General features: G+C 61.2%; 1 protein-coding gene across 7 annotated transcripts in view; it reads right to left on the bottom strand.

Annotated features, from left to right (window-relative positions):
* Positions 1–1,379: 1,379 nt before the first annotated feature.
* SLC12A7 (solute carrier family 12 member 7) overlaps positions 1,380–19,143 on the bottom strand; it is a 57,553-nt gene continuing 39,789 nt past the window's right edge. For 5 of the 7 annotated variants that reach the window (XM_017959412.3, XM_009208084.4, XM_017959410.3 and 2 more), the window contains 8 exons: positions 15,878–16,073; positions 14,914–15,083; positions 14,662–14,793; positions 11,702–11,809; positions 8,737–8,915; positions 7,675–7,689; positions 4,357–4,490; positions 1,380–3,457 (listed from right to left, as the gene is read on the bottom strand). In XM_017959412.3, the coding sequence (XP_017814901.2) occupies positions 3,366–3,457; positions 4,357–4,490; positions 7,675–7,689; positions 8,737–8,915; positions 11,702–11,809; positions 14,662–14,793; positions 14,914–15,083; positions 15,878–16,073 (1,026 nt within the window). In that variant the 3' untranslated portion in view covers positions 1,380–3,365. The remainder of the gene's footprint in view (positions 3,458–4,356; positions 4,491–7,674; positions 7,690–8,736; positions 8,916–11,701; positions 11,810–14,661; positions 14,794–14,913; positions 15,084–15,877; positions 16,074–19,143) is intronic. The other 2 variants (XM_009208085.4, XM_009208083.4) reach the window with 2 other exon arrangements.

The raw sequence follows: 19,143 nt of genomic DNA, 5'->3' as shown, positions 1-19,143 counted from the left end.
CCTGTGCTCGAAGTCCCAGGTGTGGATTCCTGGGTGCAGCCAGCACTCACCCGTCAGGGGTCTGAGGACAACGCTGCTCTCACGGTCACTCTCCTGTGGCCTGAGAGCCAGAGCAGGACCCGCCACCCTCCTGTGCCGTGTCCCTTCCTGTCCACCATGTGTCAGGCCCTCTGGAGACGGTGCCCAACAGCTTCACACACATAATTCACCCTTCGACACACACGAGGCAGTGTTCCAGCACATTCAGTCACGTAAGCTTCACCACAGCCATTTCGGAACATTTTCACCCCAAAGAGAAATCCATACCCCATGAGCAGCCTCCCCACATCCCCTGTCTCCCCCATTCCCTCGGCCCACCCCCGGCACCTGTCAGTGCACGCCCTGCCTCTGTGCCTGGCCCGCTCTGGCATTTCGCGTTAAGTGGAGTCCCGCAGCGTGAGACCCCTTGTGTCCAGCTTCCTCCAGAGCGAGAGGCTTCCAAGCTTGGCTCCTGGTTCTAGCTGGGTGAGGCCCACAGCAGGCACAGCCTGCATAGACTCAGCATGTTCTCAGACCGCGTCCAGTTTGGCTGCTGTGAACCTACGTGCACCCGTTCCTGAGGCCGTGCCACACACCAGGAGTGGACCTGCTGGGGAAGGGGCAGCTCTGTGTCTCGCACTTTCAGGAACCACAGGCCCTTCCCATGTGGCTGCAACCCCGCAAGAGGGGTCCGATTCCGCACGTCCTCACCATGGTTCCCCACTGTTTTGGCTGTGGCCAATCACAGGTGTGAGGTGGCATCTCACCGCGTGTTAGAACGTGCTGTCCCCACTCAGGTCAACTCTCTGGTGCCTCCATCCTTATATAAATTATAAATCAAATGGCTGGGCACAGTGGCTCATGCCTGTAATCCCAGCACTTTAGGAGGCTGAGGCGGGCAGATCACTTGAGGTCAGGAGTTTGAGACCAGCCTGGCCAACATGGTGAAACCCCATCTCTAGTAATATACAAAAATTAGCTGGGTGTGGTGGTGCATGTCTGTGATCCCAGCTATTCGGGAGGCTGAGGCAGGAAAATAGCTTGAACCCGGGAGGCAGAGGTTACAGTGAGCTGAGATGGCGCCACTGCACTCCAGCCTGGGCAACAGAGACTGTCTCAAAAATGAATACATAGATTGGGTCATTTTAACATGCAGCACTAGGAAGTTTGGGGTAAGGTCAGTTCCAAGCTGATGACATGATTTAGAAGCCCTCGTCCGATTCATGTGGTCACTGTCCAGCCACCTGCGTTGGCTGTGGCTGGTCAGCCCTGACGCTGCTGCTAGAGAAGGGGCGGCTAGTACATTTTCTCCAGTCACCTAACTTTTATGCTGAATGAGACTCAGAGATTCTTCAGCATACTCAGATTTCATCGGACTTTATTTTTCTACTAACAAAATCATACAAAGAACAAAGACAGGGAACCTACAAAAGGAAACGGAGTCAATTATAAATGGCCGTAGTTACTGCTTACATGGAGTTGATAACAGAAAGGATGCCTGTCGCTTGCTTGCAGAGGCTGCAGCCCAGGGTGGAGGCAGAGGTGAGCCCTCACGAGCCGTTTGGTGTGCAGGACTGAGCGGCTCTCAGAGGCATCCAGCACACAGGGCTGTTTTCCAGCCACCAACCGACATTCAGAGCCAGCACCCAGTGGCCACTGTGCCTCTAGCCTGCTCTCCTCCAGGTGCAGGGGACACAGGACCTGCTGGCCCCATTCATACACGGAGGAGAGTTTTGCTGCTTAACTCACACTTAGCCAAGGCAGGCAGAGGCTGCGGGAACTGCTGAGCCCCGCTGTGGTGTCCGGGACATGCTCTAGGCAGCCGTCACTCTACAGCAACGCCAGCCTGGCGCGGAAACCACTGTCTGAAGGCACAAGTGCAGCCTCTGCCCTGATTCGAACTTCGTTGATGGGGCTGATTCCCTCGGGAGACCGTGCAAGCCGGACGCAGCCCGAGGCCTGGCCATCTGGGGCCTCCAGTACAGAAGCAAGCTCTTTATAGACAACCTCCTTACCACGTAACTCCCTGGGGTGTTTAAATAAATAAATACGCCACACACAAAGGAAGGCCCAAGTCGGTGCCACTGCTCGCAGTCTGCAAATGTGACCACAGCCTGTAAAGCAAACTCACAGCGGAAGTGCAAAGTGTGCTGGGCCCTTGAAAGTTTTTATCTCTTCAGTGCCGCCGCCGCCACCTCCACGCAAGGCACAGGCCATGGAGGGGACGCCCGGGACTCAGCCAGACAGATCCGACGCCAGGCGCCACTGCTGCCCGAGGACCTCCCACGCAGGGGCCGTGTCCACCTTCCCTGGAGCGCCCGGGTGGGGATGGCACGTGTGAGCCGGCTCAGAGGCTGAACCATGTGCTGTGCTCCTGGGGTGGGGTGGGATGGAGAGTCCTGGCTGTCATGGGCCGTATGGGGAACTCGGTGTTCACTCCATGTGCGTGTGCCCCTGGGTTTCAGTGCATTCACCTGTGCGAGGCACTGACGGCAGCAGTGGCTGTGGGCTGGGCCCTGTCAGTGCTTATGAAAAGAAGTGGCTGGTTTTCTGAAGGCGGATGGAGACTCGGATGGCTACGAACACAGCCCGGCATGGCAGAGCCACAACTGGGGGCTCCTTCCTGGAGCATAGGCCCTGACGAACACACCATGTTCACCACACACACAACAGATGATCCACCATATTCCAGAAAAGCTGAGTTCCCTTTCCAGATGGCCCCAGCCCACGCCTCAGCTCGTGAAATGCGGACCTGCTGAGCCCAGATGCTCCCACACGAGGGTGACACGGGCATGGACAGAGTCCTCCAGCCTCTCTGCCTTGAGGTGCAGAAACACAAAGACAGTCAAGGAACACAGCGACTCGGAGGTGACCAGGGCCCTGAGCGGAGCCACGGCCAGGGCTGACGTTTCACCTTCATCACCAGGGACAGCTTCAGCTCCGGGTGCTCTTCCAAGAATGTTCTGGATGGGGTAGAAATGCAACCTAACCACTGGGTAAGTCCAGCCAAGAAAAGAACTTCCAGAAACCAAGGCGAGGGCTCGCTGGCGTCTTGTGACCTGCGAGAAGATCCGGCCATGTCCAGGTCACTCCTGCAGCAGTGTCTGCCCTCGGACGCAAGGAAATCGTCCAGCCGCGCCCTTGCTGGTTGAGCCTGTTGTTTAAGGCTGCTGAACAGGAGAGCCCCAGGTGACGGGCCTAGAAACTTCCATAGGAAGCCCCACGGGCAGGTTGGGTGGCATCACTGGGGGACAGGTGTGTTTGCTGTTTCCCTGGGCCAAGCCCAGGTGCAGGCCACCCACGCCGTCCTCCGTGCCCGTCCCAGCGTGCCGCAACGCTGTTGGGCGTTAGGAGTAGATGGTGATCACCTCCCGGCCGCCACCCCTGACCAGGAGGACTCTGTTCAGCCCCTCGGTCAGGACCTCAAGAAACTCCATGTCTGTGGTCAACAGAGTTAAGGCCAGAGCTGATCTCACCTGGGCGTGTGTAGCTGGAATCGTGTTGGGAGCGAGGTTTTATCCTCTTCCTAGTTAGCTAAGATTTGATTTGTGAAAGCCAGAGCCAAGGTGAGAGGAGGGGTGGGGATTAGAGAGACCCCTGGGCACGGAGAGGCAGGGCAGGGGAGAGAGAGGCTGGTGCTCAGGAAAGAGAAGGAGCACCGTGGCCACAGGAAGGATGAGCAGAGACAGCGACAGGGCCCACGGTGCTGACCCCACAACAGGGAACCTCAGCCAAGGGACTGGGTCCTTGCCAGTCTAAAGGGGACCCGGGCCACAGCTCCTGACCAGGATCCGTGGAGGACATGCCCTCACTGGCACCGGCTCTTGGTGCCGACCTGGCAGGGATGTGCCAGGCATCGCCCTGTCTGTGCCAATACGCCCAGATGCACCGCGGAATTCTCCTTCCCAACAAAGCACAAATTCCCAAAGCTGCGGCTAATTGGGGCCTTAAAGCCGAGAGCCGGGCTCTTCACCTCCCACCATCGTCCGGGCAGGGTGGGGCCGAGCCCCAGTGGAGGTCCCAGGACGCACAGCCGCTGTGGGGGTGCACAACAAGGAGCCTCCTAGTCCCAGGGCAGCCCTGAGCACCCGGAGACAGTGGGGCTGGTACTGTAGGCGGGCCCTCCCTCCCCACACCAATGCCAGGGTTGGCCTCAACTCTGGCCCCGTCACCACTGGCCTCAGAGCCCCACTGCATCCCAGTCGCAGCTCCCAGGGCCTGGGGCTGAAGAAGAGGCGGGAAGCCAGGCTCGCTCACAGCACCCACAATCCCAGGTCTCAGTGAGAAGCCGCCAGGGGATGCCCACATGCCCAGCAGGCACACTGTGGGAAAGGATACAGTTCTCGTCTCCCTGCCGGTTTTTGGGGGGCCCTGGCATGTTGAGCAGGACCAGTTGTGCGTCCTGGGACTTGTTGAGGACGACGCCATTGAGCTTCACAGCCGTGTGCATCCGCCTGACGTTGGACTGGTCCCTGCGGGGGAGGTGGGCACTGTCAGCGGGCGGCAGGTGCGCCCCACGCTCTGGACATGAGGCTGAGCCGAGCCCTGATGAGCCGCATTTACACGTGCTGGAAAGGGCTGTGTGAGTCAGGATCAGGCGGTTCCTCTGACCCTGAAGGATGCAGAGGCGGCCGCTCCGAGCGAGAGGCGCTGACTGCAGTGGGGCGGGTGTTCAGCAGTGGGAAGCTTTGGCCTCCAGGCACCTAGAACTCAGCACACTAAGGCTGCCAGGCTTCTAAGGGCTAGTCACACAACACAAACAACAAGCGCTTTCTCAACTACATCTACGTCTGCGAAGCAGGCAGAACAGAGTGGAAACCGTCTGGGGGTCCCGTGTGCCTGACGCCTTCAAGGCTGACACATTTCTCTTGACATTCATGGCGTTGCCCCTAAACCCCGTGTCAGACGCTGCCAAGCACCACCCGTCAGGCTGAGCACACGTGGCCTCCTCTCCCCTCCTCTCCTCTCCCCTCCCCTCCCCGCCCATCGTCTCCTCTCCCCTCCTCTCCGAGGGTCCTGATACGACTGGGTCCAGGGCCCAGAAGCTCAGGAAGGAAAGGCCCCGAGGTACCCCCGGCCTGTGCAGCCATCGCTGCTGAAGCTCTCGGGGGGGCAGGGTCTGCCGAGAACTCAGCTGGAGGCACAGGCGCTCACAGTGGCCACTATTGGGGTCCCCTCCCACAGCCCACCCTGCCCCTGCCTGGCCAAGGGCTAAAGGACAAGCACTTCCACTGTGTGGCCGTCCAACCCCGGCCTTCCGTCCTCACTGACAACGCAGCTCTGCTCCACGGCCCTCCCTGTCTGCTCTCCGAAGCTGCTGTGGCCAGTCCATGTCTCAAAGTGTCCCTGGCAGCCTGGGCCCGGCCGCGGCCCCCCAGGAGACTCCCCAGCCAAGCAGGTTTGGGGACACTGCAGAATCATGCTGTGCAGTGCTCAGGCCCCTGCGGGACAGAGCTTACCTCCCTCCTCTACCCCACGGTCCCCTCCCTAGGCAGGCCCCGAAACCGCAGCAGAACTGGCGTTCCAGGAAGCCACCTCGGGAAACGCCGGCAGAGGGCAGCCCTAGGGGAGCACTCGTGTTTCTGTGTTGGAAAAACCCGGCCCATGTGTGGACCTGCAAGTCAGAGCGGGTCTCAGGCCAGCTGTAGTCAGCACAGTCGTGACCGTGGCCCCCTGGGGAGGTCACCAGTGCCCTGGACGCAGAGGGGCGGCGGCGGACAGACAGAGGCCGCCCATGCAGGGTCACGGAGAGGCCCCGCAGACGCCGTCCAGGCTCACGCCCTTTGATCCACTTGACCCTTAAGCCAAATAAACCTGATCACAACCACCAATTTCCAGGAGGAACACGGAGAGGCCTTTCATCTCCTCTCCAGCTTGGTCTAATTACAGATGGGGTCTCTGTCCACAGTACAGTCAAGGGGCTTTCGTTACAGGAACTTGGAACTTTGAATTCGACTTCTGGATAGACCACAATTACCAGTGTGTTTGGGGACAAAGAGCAACGCCAGGAAGTGAGACCAGGCCAGGGGCAAGGGGGGTCGGAGAAGGCAGCATGTCTACAGCAGTGAGTGCTGGGGGGAAGCAGGGACCTGTCCCTTGGCTGCTGGTGGAGTATGCCGGCTGCGACAGCAAGGAGGACCACTGCAGACACAGGCACAGATAAGCACACTAATGTGTATACGCACGCACACATACATGCAGACACACTGACATGTACACACAGGCATGCAGTCACACTAATACACAAACACATGCACACACAAACAGGCGTGCAGTCATAATGTGCACACAAACAGGTGCAGACACACTAACATGTAAGACATGCATAGTATGTGCAGACATGCATACTAACATGTACGCAGACGTGCACACAGGCAGGTACATGTCCACCTGCAGGTGTGCTGACAGGTACATGCGAGCACGCACACAAATGCACAGACATTCCTAAGTGCGCTCCCAGTGACGTCACAGTAAGCTGCGCACATCTCACACCTGCACTGCCCAGAAGAGGTCAGGGCCCAACCTCCAGATCTTCGGAGGACTTCTCCTAGCCCAACCCCAAGGAACTGCTGGGCCAGGAGAGTCAGTGCCGTCCCAAACGCACGCCCCACGTGAACACAAAGCCCATGCGTCGTCCATTCTGGCCCACCTTCTCCTGACCCTACAGGCCTGTGGGGACCTGCCCCTGCCCCAGCCCAGGAGAGGCAAGCCCTGGTGCTGGGAGGAGGCACAGGTGCCACTGCAGGTCCCCGAGTGTGTGTGCACGTGTGTGTCAAACCCTACTCCTGGGTCTGCGTCCTCATTCTGCAGCTTTAATTAATACGCTATTCTGAAGGCACTTTCAGATTCACAGAATGAAGCAGGAAGTACAGGGATTCCCTACACGCCTCCCACACAGCTGCAGTTTCTCGAGTCTGATTAATTCAGATTTCAGGGTTAAAGATAAAAAGGGAAGTGTGGCCACTCAGCCAAGGCGTTCCTCACTCAGGCCCCAGGCACTGCCTGCCCACAAGGAAAACACGGCCCAGGCGGTTACTGGCAGGGGCAGGCAGGGGACAGAGACAGCGTCGAGGACTCCCAGGGAGCAGCTTGGGGGTCCGTCCAGGGTGCTCCCTCCCACCCACCCCAGAGCTCAGACGCAGGCAGCTCCCACCCCAGGGTCCGACCACACAGAGAACTGATCCGCAACCCTCTCCGCCTAGAGACTGAACGGTCAATCCCCAGGGTGTACGGCTTTAACAGGGAAGGCATTCCACGTGGGGCGCAACCCAGCTAGCACCCGACCTAGAAGGATGTGGAAAGACTGACGGGCCCTGCGAGGCACACGCCTCCCCTCCACTCTGGAGCAGCTCGGCCACCTCCCAGGTCTCAGTTCCTGGGCCTCACTTAGGAAGAGGCTTCAGGTGTGTGCTGGAGCCACCGTGAACAGAGGGGAGCAAAGACAACAGGAAACTGATGTGGAAGCCGCGGCAGCGCTAGGTAAGCTCTGGCCACACTCGGATGCACACAGGCCAGCGTGCACAGGGCAGGCACAGGCCTGGAACATGCACACAGACACACACAGGCCACGCACACAGACACACACAGGCCACGCACACACAGGCATGCAGGGCAACTGGGCCCGGGAGGCAACCTGGTAGCAGCGAGTGGACTTACAGGTTTCCCCATTCTCTATGCAGCAGAGAAAAACAAGAGTGCGTTACTGACTTCAGGAGTGAGCACCGGGGCTGTTCCAGACATCACGGCTGCCCCGGAGAACGCCACCTCGTCCCACCCCACAGGGCCTGGGAGCCCCCAGTCCTTCCTGAGAATCCAGCTTTAGGATCTGGCTCCAACCCCAGGTGAGAGGTGTCTCTGGTGCTGTCACCCTGGGACTCACAGGCTGCGTCTGCAGAACCAGACCCACACCCCCAAGGGCCTTGTCCAGCCCTGGTGTTCGCAGCCCAAGGCCACAAGTGGGAGCCTTGGCGTGGGGCAGGCCCTGGGGCCTGACAGCACCCTGAACTACCCACAGGGTGAAGGCCAGGAATTCCATGCCCACCAGCACACGCCTCCTCGCCTCCATGGAACACTCATCTGCCTGCTGTAGTGAGGCTTGCACAGCAGAGCAGAGCAGGCCTGGCTGCATGGCTGACTTCGGGGCCGGCCTAGGTACCAGGAGGACCACTTGGCACCCAGCTGTATGGTTAACACTGGGGCCCAGCCTAGGTCCTAGGAAGGACTCAGCGCTCTGGCTCCCAGCACTGAAGCGGGACTCCTCAGCCTGGCCTCTAGCACTAGCTGGACCCCTCAGCCCCTGCACTAGAAGGCTGACCCCTCAGCCACCTGGCCTCTCAGCACTCAGCTGACCCCCAGCCACTGGCCCTAGCACCAGAAGGTCCTCAGTCACCCCCAGCACTCAGAAGGACCCCCCAGCCCGGGCCCCAGACTGAAGGACTCCCCAGCGCCTATTCCTAGCATCTTAGCTGACGCTTCAGCTCTTGGCCTCAGTACTCAGGCGGGATGTTCTCAGTGCTCTGGCCATGTGGGCCAACTCAGGCCCGCCTTGGCAGCAGCAGACTCCCTCAGTGCTCCGCCTCTGTATGCCTCCCGCCTCTAACGTGGGCCTGCCTCATGGGTTGCCCCAAAGCTCCTCAGTGGTCAGGGAAGGGACTCTGTCCTCACTGCCGCCAGGCTGGGGCACTGCCAGGGATTCTGCTCACATGCACGGACACTCACGGCTTCATGCTGAAGAGGTCTTTGAACCCAGACAAGCTGGTGTCTCTGTTCCTGTACTTCTCGGCAATCAGCTTCTCCCTGGTCCAGGTCATCTGCACCTTGTCTGGCGCAGGCGGCGCTTGGGTCCTGGCCGCTGCTGCGGTATGGGACGCAGTGTTCCTGTCGTGGATGAGCTGGGCCTGGTGGGCCCGGGATTCGTTGAGACCAGCCAGTCTCAAAACTCCCCCAGGTGAGAACGACCCAGGACGCCAGGCCAGAGGCGAGGCCAGCCCACAAAACCAGAAGGGCCCTGCGTGCCTGACCCGGGACCAGCCTGGCTTCCCACATGGGCCCTGTGCCGCCCCCGCGGCTGCCTCCCTCCTCCCAGGCTTCCCGACCAAACGCTCGCTTCCTCCTCCCATCTTCACCCCCTCACCGTCCCGCCCTGGCCCTGAACTGGAGAGAAAGGCCCCACGACCCCGTGCTGACAGGAGGGGACACGTGCTGGGAGAGTCTCCCCCCCACCTGGCGGGGCTCCACACACACTGTGTTCGCCCCAGACCACCCGCTCGCCCACACAACCGGCACGCAGGCGTCCCTGTCTCAGGGAGGCTCGGGGCAGGTGGGGCCGTGCCAGCATCCAGGCCCTGTCCCAGGGAAGCAGGCTGTGTCTGACCAGCCAGGGGATGTTTAGGGGCCAGCCAGGCTGACGGCACCCTGTGGGGCACCGCTGGGGCCAATGACAGGGCTGGCCCCATGGGTCACTTCGGACAATCCGAGGAAAATGAGAACACCGTCCGCCCCTCGCTGTAGGCGCCGAAGGGGAAGTGGTGCCCTCACTGCGAGATCGCACCAACGGCACAGTCCCTGGTGGTTGAACACCCTCCACGGGGTCCTCCCTCCCTGTACCCTTCACGCCCTCCTGCTGTTGTGGCCAGTCTGAAGGGGAGGCCAGTGGGAACTCCCAGACACGGGTGCCACCTTGGAAGTGGTATTTACACATGTGCCGGAATGGCCACCTCTCCCATCGTGGCTGGAGCCCTGCCTGAGTCTGTGCCGCAGCCCGGGGGAGCCGCTCCTCCCAGGGACATCAGGAGTCTGGAGCCCTGCCTGAGTCTGTGCCGCAGCCCGGGGGAGCCGCTCCTCCCAGGGGCATCAGGAGTCCGGAGCCCCAGGATGATTTAAAAAGCCAAAGGCCCCGAGTGATTTCACTGGACCAGGTTCTTCCTCTCCAAATAAAAAAGCTTAATTTGGATGCCAGTCCTTCCAGAAAGGGAAGAGGTTGACACAGATTGGGGAGGGCCTGGGGCTGCCTCCCTCTCTGGACATGGACAGCAGGCCCCAGGCCTCTACTCACTGTGGCTGGCCCTGCAGCCACCTCACAGCCCGGACCGGCCTAAATTTCCCGTGGCCTTGAACGCGAAACCAGAGCCCAAGGGCTGCCCGCTCTCGCCAGAGCCAGCGCCGCCCACCTGGCCCTGAGGGCCACCGTGTAGGGCACCAGAGGGTGCCCAGCCAGTGTCTGCACAGTGGCTCAGCCAAACCCCGGCCTCTGCAGAGGAGCGACACCTCCAACCCCGCCCTGGCCCAGCAGGCGCCCTTCGAGCTCAAGCTTGCCGTTCCGCCCCCGGTCCCTCCTCGCTCAGCATTTGCTGACTCTCCACACTGAACTTCCCGTCAAGCCATGGGTGGATTCTTGCTCCTGGCTGGACCTGAGCTGAACCCCTGTGACGCCAGGGCGACCCTGCTGGAGATCAGGGACCTGGCCTGGACAGAAACAGAGGATGTGGGTCCTCCCAGCACTCCTGGCTGCCCGGGCCGCCGTGGAAGGGGTCTCTGTCCACAGACAAGCTGGGCATCCCCCCTGGTTCCCACATCTGTGCCCACCCTGACCTTCCCAGGATCTGGGAGCGGGCAGAGCCGCGCTTCTCTGTTGGGGAGAGGGTGGTCACTGCTTAGTGATTCCGGCTGGCAGCGCATATGGCCCCATACACAGACCCGTGTACTGCAGGTTCCTGCTGAGGCTGAGGCCCCAGGGCAGGCAAAGCCTCTGTCCCTGCCGCTGCTGTCACTGTAGTCTCAGAAAACCATCGCCTGCACCTGGTCTGCAGACACAGACACGCGTGTGATGCCAGCCTGGTGGGAGCCACGAAGACCCCACGGGGCCGTGACCTCACAGAGCTGAGCGTCCTCCTACCAGGCGACCCCCACACCGTCCCCCAGTGTGAAGTGACCCCAGAAACGCCTGCCCTCAGGGTCTCACAGTGGCCACGGGGCCCAGCCCAGTGTAGCTCAGGTGGACACACCTGGACATCCTCAGCAGCCTACAGGTACCCACGGAGCCCAAGCCTCTGCGGCTGGGCGAGCAGCTTCCATGTGCGGAGGCTGAGCAGGTCTGCATTGGTGGCAGGGTGTGGTGGCACCTCCTCTCCAGCTCACTTCCCTCCCTCCCCACACACTCACTCTCCCCTCCCACTTGGTCTTGGACAGGACAGAATCTGTGCACGCTGCGGGGAAGGGCGTTGAGGGGCTCCGGGGTTTCAGGCTGTGAGACGAAGCAGCCATCGTAAGAAGCTGCAGGCACTCATGTGGGCACTCATGCAGGCACTCATCTGGCTCAGAAGCTGCTGACCCTGTCAGAGGGCACTGCCCTTGGGGAGGGTCCCCACGTCTCCCGCCTGCATCGATGCTCAGAAAAGCTAAGTTCAAAGGTCCCGGCCCTGTCCCCTCCTGTACGTGAGTGTGCCTCTGGCAGGCCGCCGCTCCTCTAACCAGGCACCCGCACGCCCAGGCTCTGACCCCACTCCTGTGCTCCTGCAGGGCCTCTGCCACCTCCACGCGGACGGGGGGCTGAGACCGCGACGCAGCACCTGAGGAATGCTCCCTGGAGGACCCTCCTGGGCTGCAAGAGCGTCCCAGGAAAGACTCAGCGAAGCCGGCTGTGCTTCTCGGAGAGCCTGTCTCTGTGGCCGCGGCCCCCACGCACCTCTCGCTGCCGCTCATTCTTGGACAGCTGCATCTGCTTCAGCATCTGTGACCTCTGCTCCATCATGAGTGTCCTCTCGTAGGTGAAAGCAGAAATGTCGTTTTCAACCTAGAAAGTTCCCAAGCACATAGTGAGTCCGGTGTGCACAGAACCATGACTCCTCCACCACCACCCCGGCACCCAGAGACTGAGCTGCCCTGAGTGGTGGGAGAGGCCATGTGTCCCGGGCCCCACAGGCCCCCTCTGGCTCTCAGGCCCCCCGCCCAGTGGCCAGGAAGGTGTGAGACAACGGGCAGTCACGCTGCACACACACTCTGCTTATGTCCCTCCCCGGGACCCTCCGACCGGGCACAAGGGCAGCTGTGAGGACAAGGCCACAGTCACAAACCAACCCGGCGCACGCAGCTCAGGGCAAGGCACGGCCCCGTGGGGGCTGCAGGATCCACGCCCACAGGTGTCACTGTCTATGCTCAGGGGGGCTCGGCACCACGGGAAACCCACCCAGGACACATGGAGAAGCCACAGCACAACCTCAGCGCCCACCATGTGGGACCCTGGGTCTCACCCAGTGCACCCGCCACGCGGGACCCCTGCGTCCACCTGCTGCACCCGCCGTGCGGGACCCCTGGGTCTCACCTGCTGCACCCGCCGTGCGGGACCCCTGCATCCACCCGGTGCACCCGCCGTGCGGGACCCCTGTGTCCACCTGTGCGGGACCCCTGGGTCTCACCTGCTGTACCCGCCGTGCGGGACCCCTGCGTCCACCTGTGCGGGACCCCTGGGTCTCACCCGCTGTACCCACCGTGCGGGACCCCTGGGTCTCACCCGCTGCACCTGGCTCATGGGAATTGGGAGCAGCTGTGCCTGTTAAGCACCAGTGTTTAAAACAGCACACCAGATCGGGCCCAGTGGCTCACACCAGTCATCCCAACACTTTGGGAGGCTGAGGCAGGTGGATCACTTGAAGTCAGAAGTTTGAGACCAGCCTGGCCATCATGGTGAAACCCTATCTCTACTAAAAATACAAAAAAAAAAAAAATTAGCCAAGTGCGGTGACGCGCACCTGTAGTCCCAGCTACTTGGGAGACTGAGGCAGGAGAATTGCCTGAACCCAGGAGATGGAGGTTCCAGCCTCAGGGACAGAGTGAGACTTTGTCTCAAAAATTTTTAAAAAAAACAAACAGCATGCCAGACTGAATGGCAGCGGCCCACACACCCCTCTCCAGCCAGGTGACACTTGTACCTGGGGCCAGGGCCACGGGGGGGTGGGCAGCACCAGCCCTGCCAGAGATGTGGCCGGGAGCATCGGGGGTGCTGGGAGCTGCAGGTTCCCAGACTTCAGAGCTAACAACCTCTGCTCAGGAGCTGGTGAGCTGCCTCTGGCACCACGGGGGTGCTGGGGTGCGGCTGGGGGTGCGGCAGGGGGCATGGGCTCACTTTGCCTGTTTCCTCTGGGCCCCAATGGCCGTCCCACCTAGGCCCCTGGCAGGGCTGGTTCTCCCAGGCAGCATTTTGTTACCATTTTACTAAGTGGTTTTATGACTTGGAAATAACATTATTCATACAACTATTAGCACCAATAATAACCCCTACAACCTTGAACCTGCAAAGCCTTGTCCAAGCAAGACAAACTCCAGCCATTGTCCCCGAAGACACAGCCACGTGCAAACTAAGCCCAGTGTACAAAACTGGGCAGAAAACCGGCGCCACGCAGGCCTCGGCCTCGGAAAGGTCCCACAGGGCAAGAGGAAAAGCAGCCCCACGGGACAAGCGAGCTCCACGGGAACTGACGCAGAAACACAGAAGGTTGTCGGCGGGGCACGAAGCCATGCCTGGCCTCTCACAGCCAGACACCAACCAGGAGCAGGCGCTTGGGGTCTCTGCCATACCCAGGGCTGGGGGGCTGAGGGGCTGGGGGGCTGGGGAGACTGCACCTCCCAGGCTGCTGCAGGGGCACAGATGGCTTCCTGGGGGACAGCATGACAGTCTCTATCCAGCTTTATGTCTTCCCAGCACCCACCTCCAGGAGTCCAGGCCACCGAGGGCCTGCAAAACCGTGCGCTGGGGTCACGGGAGCCAGAAGAAATCAGGACTTTGCGGGTTCTGACTTCAAGACCAGTGTTGTTGGTGTGATCCACATGGGGTCAGAACCCACAAAGTCCCAGGACCGCCAACAGGACCACAGGGGAAGGCACAGCCGTGGATCCGGGTGGGCTGGTAGGGAGCAATAGCATGGTTCTATCCAGCACAAGGGGCCCACCAGACCCCCAGGGTCCAGAGCTTCATGCTTGGGGGCCCGGAGCAAGCACTCCCACGTCAGGCCTCCGCCCATCAATCCCGTCCTCTCCAGGCTTGAAGGACAGGACGAGTCTCTGTCCAGGCCCCACCTGCAGCTGACTGAGGGGCTGTCTGTCCTACACGATGGCTGCAGCCTGGCCTCACTCTGACCAGTGCCCTTCTCCCCCAGTCCCGACTGCTGACGTGTGGTTTCTAGCCATGGGACTGAGCCCATCTGGGGAGAGCACCCAAAACGGGAGGTGCTCAGAGGTGCACCCACCATGGCAATACCACTGAGGTGTGAGGTCCTGGACAGGGCCCCGGGCCGAGGAGGACATGAGACCATGGGGGACACGGAGACGCCGACGCCAGCTCTAGGGCAACACCCACGCCCAGGTTATACAAGGTGTCAACAGGGACACACGGGGCTCTGTGCTCTCTGCAGTGTCCTGACAATTCCAAAACCAAGCCTCCTCAACCACCCCACAAGGCCTGGCAGTCCCCACCACAATCGCCACCACCTTCTCCTCCCCACCTCCACCTCCACCTCACAAGGCCCACAGCCCTCCCCATCCCCCTCTCCACCTCGCGAGGCCCACAGCCCTCCCCCTCCACCCCCACTTCCACCCCCACCTCCTCCCCACTTCCCCTCCGACCTCCTCCCCTCAAGCCGCAGGCCTCACCATCTCCACCACCTCCACCTCGGCGCTGATGCGCAGGTGGTACAGGAACATCTGCAGGTCCTTCTTCATCTGGATGCTGTTGTCGTCCACCTGGGCCACCGTGAAGATGCGCATCCGGCACTTCCTCCACACCTGGAGACGGGGCGGGCGTCGCTGCGGGTCCTCGGAGGAGCCTGCCCGGCCCGCGGCGTGTGGGGTAGCCGTGCTCCGGCCGGTGCGTCCCCGTCCCCACCCGTCCCTGGCGCACCCCACCTTGTGCTGGCGCAGCAGGAAGGGCAGCAGCATGAGCATGCCGCCGTCGTGCACGATCCACCACACGTCGATGCAGCCCCCGCTGAAGCGCTCCTGGTTTTGCGGAAACGAGTCGACATTCTTGGCCACCAGCAGAGCCTGGTGCGCGGTGGTGGTGTCGCGGACGGTGTCTGTGAGAGAGGCGGCCGTCCGCAGGTCACCTGAGGCCAGGGTGCGGGACGGGCCTCGGCGGAAGCGTCTGGCCTCCCCCGGGACTCACAGCCGGCGCAGAGGCGGGCACGGCGAGGTGAGTGGCGTCCCTGCAAAGCCCCCACCCTCACTCCGTCAGCTCCTCCAAGGCCCAGCCAGAGACTCACAGCAGAGTTCAGTTGCTGGTCATGCGCCCAGGGACTCCCCCAGCCCCCGCGGGCTCTGGGAGAAGGGGAGGGAGTGCCTGGACACTTTCAGATGGCCGCTCCCCGGGCCAGAGCCCTCCACAGCCTCGGAGCACACACCCTCAGGCCGGCAGCCTCGAGGCCCATCGGGACCTGACAGCGCACAGGCCTGGGGACGTCGAGGGGACGGCGAGGAGACTGCGAGGGGACAGTGAGCGGACGGTGAGGGGACAGCGAGCGGACGGCGAGGGGACATCGAGGGGATGTCGAGGGGACAGCGAGGGGACAGTGAGGGGATGCGAGGGGACATCGAGGGGATGGCGAGGGGACAGTGAGGGGACGGTGAAGGGAAGCTGAGGGGACAGTGAGGGGACGGAGGGAATGCAGAGGGGACAGTGAGGGGACACAGACGGGACAGTGAGGGACAGGGAGGAAGAGGGGATGGAAGGACAGTGGAGGGGGGACAATGGACGAAGGGGAGGGGGGACGGAAGGGATGGACAGGGGAATGGAAGGAGGGGAAGGAAGGGACAGTGGAATGGACAGGGGAGGGGATGGAAGGGATGCCAAGGGGCCACCAGCCACACCTACCCACAAAGTTCTTCCAGGAGAAGGGGTTCTCCTCCTGCTTCCAGGACGCAGGCCAGGCCATGAGCACTGTGTTGTGCTTCAGGCCGCCCAGGCCGGCCGACTGGATCAGGTGGGACATGCCGTCCCGCAGGCTGGACGAGACCACCAGCTGGCAGAAACCCTTGGCCTTCTCTGCACTCATCAGGGACCGTATGTTCTGTGGGAGACAGGACAAGTTAGTGCTACGGCCCCCAAGAAGGAGCGGGGCGCACAGACCCACACCCACCACCCACGGTGGCCAGAGCACCCCCACCAGCTCCGTGGACCCAGCAGGAGGGAAGGCCCGAAAGCTCAATGGTGTGCTGCGATGCTCCAGGCCGCTGTGTGCATGTGCGTGTGCGTGTGTGTGCACGCGCGCTCACACACTGGGGAGAGACACACAGAGCAGGTGCGATTGATGCATGTGCAGGTGATGTGGAGGGCTGCTCTGGGCACACAACGCCAGGCAGTTCTCTGAGGTGATCCACAACGTCCCAGACCCACCCGCCACTTCACTTGGATTCTCTGGGCCAGGTTCATACACCTGGTGCCTCAGAAACACCCGAAAAAGGGTCAAATTAGCAACTCTTTAAAGAGAGGCCGTGAGGTCCAGGATGAAGCAACCCTAAGAGCAATGGCAGTGGGGGAGGGTCACTGCTGTGTGCAGTCTCCTCCCGGGGTCGGGGGTCACTGCTGTGTGCAGTCTCCTCCCGGCGGGGGTCGGGGGTCACTGCTGTGTGCAGTCTCCTCCCGGGGTGTGGGGTCACTGCTGTGTGCAGTCTCCTCCCGGGGGGGTGGGGGTCACTGCTGTGTGCAGTCTCCTCCTGGGGGTGTCTGAGTGGCTCGATTCCATGGGGGGCCGCACAAGCGTGGCCGAGGGACTGCCACGCACTAAAGCCACACGTGTTGGACACAGGCCTTCCGCCCTCTGATCTTCGGGCAACCTCAAGCCCTGGAACCCCAGAGCCTGCCCTGCTGGGTCTCAGCCTTGTGTGGTACCAGTGGCCCCTTCCCGCCTGATTCTCCCTTTTGGAGCAAACATGCCTCTCCCGGATGTCCCCTGCTGCGTTCTGGGATAACCACTTCCTTGCCTGCACAGATCTACAGACAGAGCAGTTCTGTCCAGGATGGACCAGATCCCACATTTCACTGGCTTCTGGTTTGGATGCTCAGAGGATGAGATTTGGGAGCTCTGAGCGATGAGATTTACATGAGACTTGGGACTCAGCTGGTCTGTGCAGGGCTGAGACTTCGGGAGACGCTGGGATGGGGTGAACATACTGTACACGTGTATCAGATATGAATTTTAGGGCCCAGAGCACAATTGCAGTGGGTTGAATGGTGGCCCCCAAAAAGAGGATACCCACATCCTGGCCCCAGGAACCTGAGAATGCGAGCTTATTTGAAAAAACTGTCTCTGTGGATGTATTGAAGAACCCTGTAATTAAGTGATGATCTTGAGAGAGCATCCTGGGTCAGAGTTGGGCCCTGAAGCCACTGACAAATGACCTTACAGGATGAAGGCAGGAAGAGCTCTCAGACTGGGAAGAGGCGGCTTCATGCAGGCATGGACAGAGGCAGAGTGACCGGCGCCCAGGGTCGCCTTGGGGCCACAGGAGCTGGAGGAGGCGTGAGGATCCTCCCAGGAGACTCTGGAGGCAGCGTGGCCTGTGGTCTCCTTCATCTCAGACTCCCGGGCTCCAGAACTGGGAGAGAATAGACGCCCTTTGCTGTGAGCCGTGTGGTCTCTGTCCCATCACGGCAGCCCCGGACCACTCAGGGACCAGAGCCACCACCTGCCTCCTTTGCCGAGATTCCAGTGGCCCCTATGTCAGCCTGACTGGTGTCCTCACCCCCTACCCTGGCTCACACCTAGAGCTCCACCAGCCCTTCATACACAAAACAACACCCAATGTTCTCCCACAGCCCCGCTCCTCCTCAGGCACCCCTCGCCCACACCCTGCTCTCCAGACACCTCCACCTTCTGCCCAGCTGCCTGGGGCAAGACGGGACAGGGTGCAGGACCAGCAGATATGCTCCTCTTTGAGACTTTTGCTTAGGTCAGGAAAGGTCTGAACATGTTACCCCCAAGGGGCGCCAGCCAGCGAGCAGAGGCAGGGGCCCCAGCGAGGCAGAGACCAGCTGGAGGCGGAGGCTGTGGGGTGGACACAGCGGCCCCCGGGCAGGAAGGCGCCGGGAAGCGCCTGCATCAGGGGTCACGTGGGAAGACGGCAGGAAGCACGGCTATTTCAGCAAAGGCTGCACAGCGGCCCCTTTATGCGGCTGCTTCTCATCCCCACGAGACCCCTCTGCAGGGCAATTCAGGCTCTCTGTTCCTGGGCCCCCATCTGGCCGGAGACCAGAGCCCAGGGAAAGCGCTGTTCAGGATCAGCCAAGTTTGGACACAGCCACTGGAGGGGCCCTGAGAGTCTCCAAGTGCTGGAGCCACGTCACGGGGGCCACTTCCCACAGGACCGGCTGCTGTGTTCACCCCACGTGCTGGTTCCAAGGAGTCGGAGCTGGGGATCTCCCCTCTCCTCCGGCCTCACCATTGGGAAAACCACCTTGCAGAACTGCAGCATCTCAGGAGGACGCGGCACTGCCCTGGCCTGGCAGGAACTCAGCACTGTGTCAGGCGGCCCTGTTACTACAAGTCCCCGCACCAGCCCGGCGCGGCAGCCACAGAGGCCTCTGTGCAGACAGACCTCAACCCGGAGGGCAGCGGGCCCTTTACAAGCGGGGAGCAAGAACGCCAGCACCTTAGGACCCCTTTCGTGCCTATCAGTGCCACACAGAACCGAGCACAAGGGCGTGCGTGAGCCTCTGGCGACTGCATGAGTCACGAAGCTGCATGCTTCTTAGAGAAAACTCTATGCTTTACAGACTTGCTCAGGCCGGGCACAGTGGCTCACACCTGTAATCCCAGCACTTTGGGAGGCCGAAGCAGACGAATCACTTGAGCTCAGGAGTTCGAGACCAGCCTGGCCACCATGGCGAAACCCCATCTCTACTAAAAGTACAAAAATGAGCTGGGCGTGGTGGTGGGCACCTGTAATCCCAGCTACTTGGAAGGCTGAGGCAGGAGAATTGCTTGAACTCAGGATGTGGAGGTTGCAGTGGGCTGAGATCGCACCATTGCATTGCAGATTGTGGCCTGGGCAACAGGCGAGACTCTGCCTCAAAAAATAAATAAATAAATAAATAAATAAAAACTAAAAAAAAAAAAAAAGATTTGCCCATATTTCTCT

The sequence above is a fragment of the Papio anubis genome, chromosome 5 (assembly GCF_008728515.1).
Source record: "Papio anubis isolate 15944 chromosome 5, Panubis1.0, whole genome shotgun sequence".
Lineage (NCBI taxonomy): Eukaryota > Metazoa > Chordata > Mammalia > Primates > Cercopithecidae > Papio > Papio anubis.
This window is presented reverse-complemented; position numbering and strand designations above follow the sequence as displayed.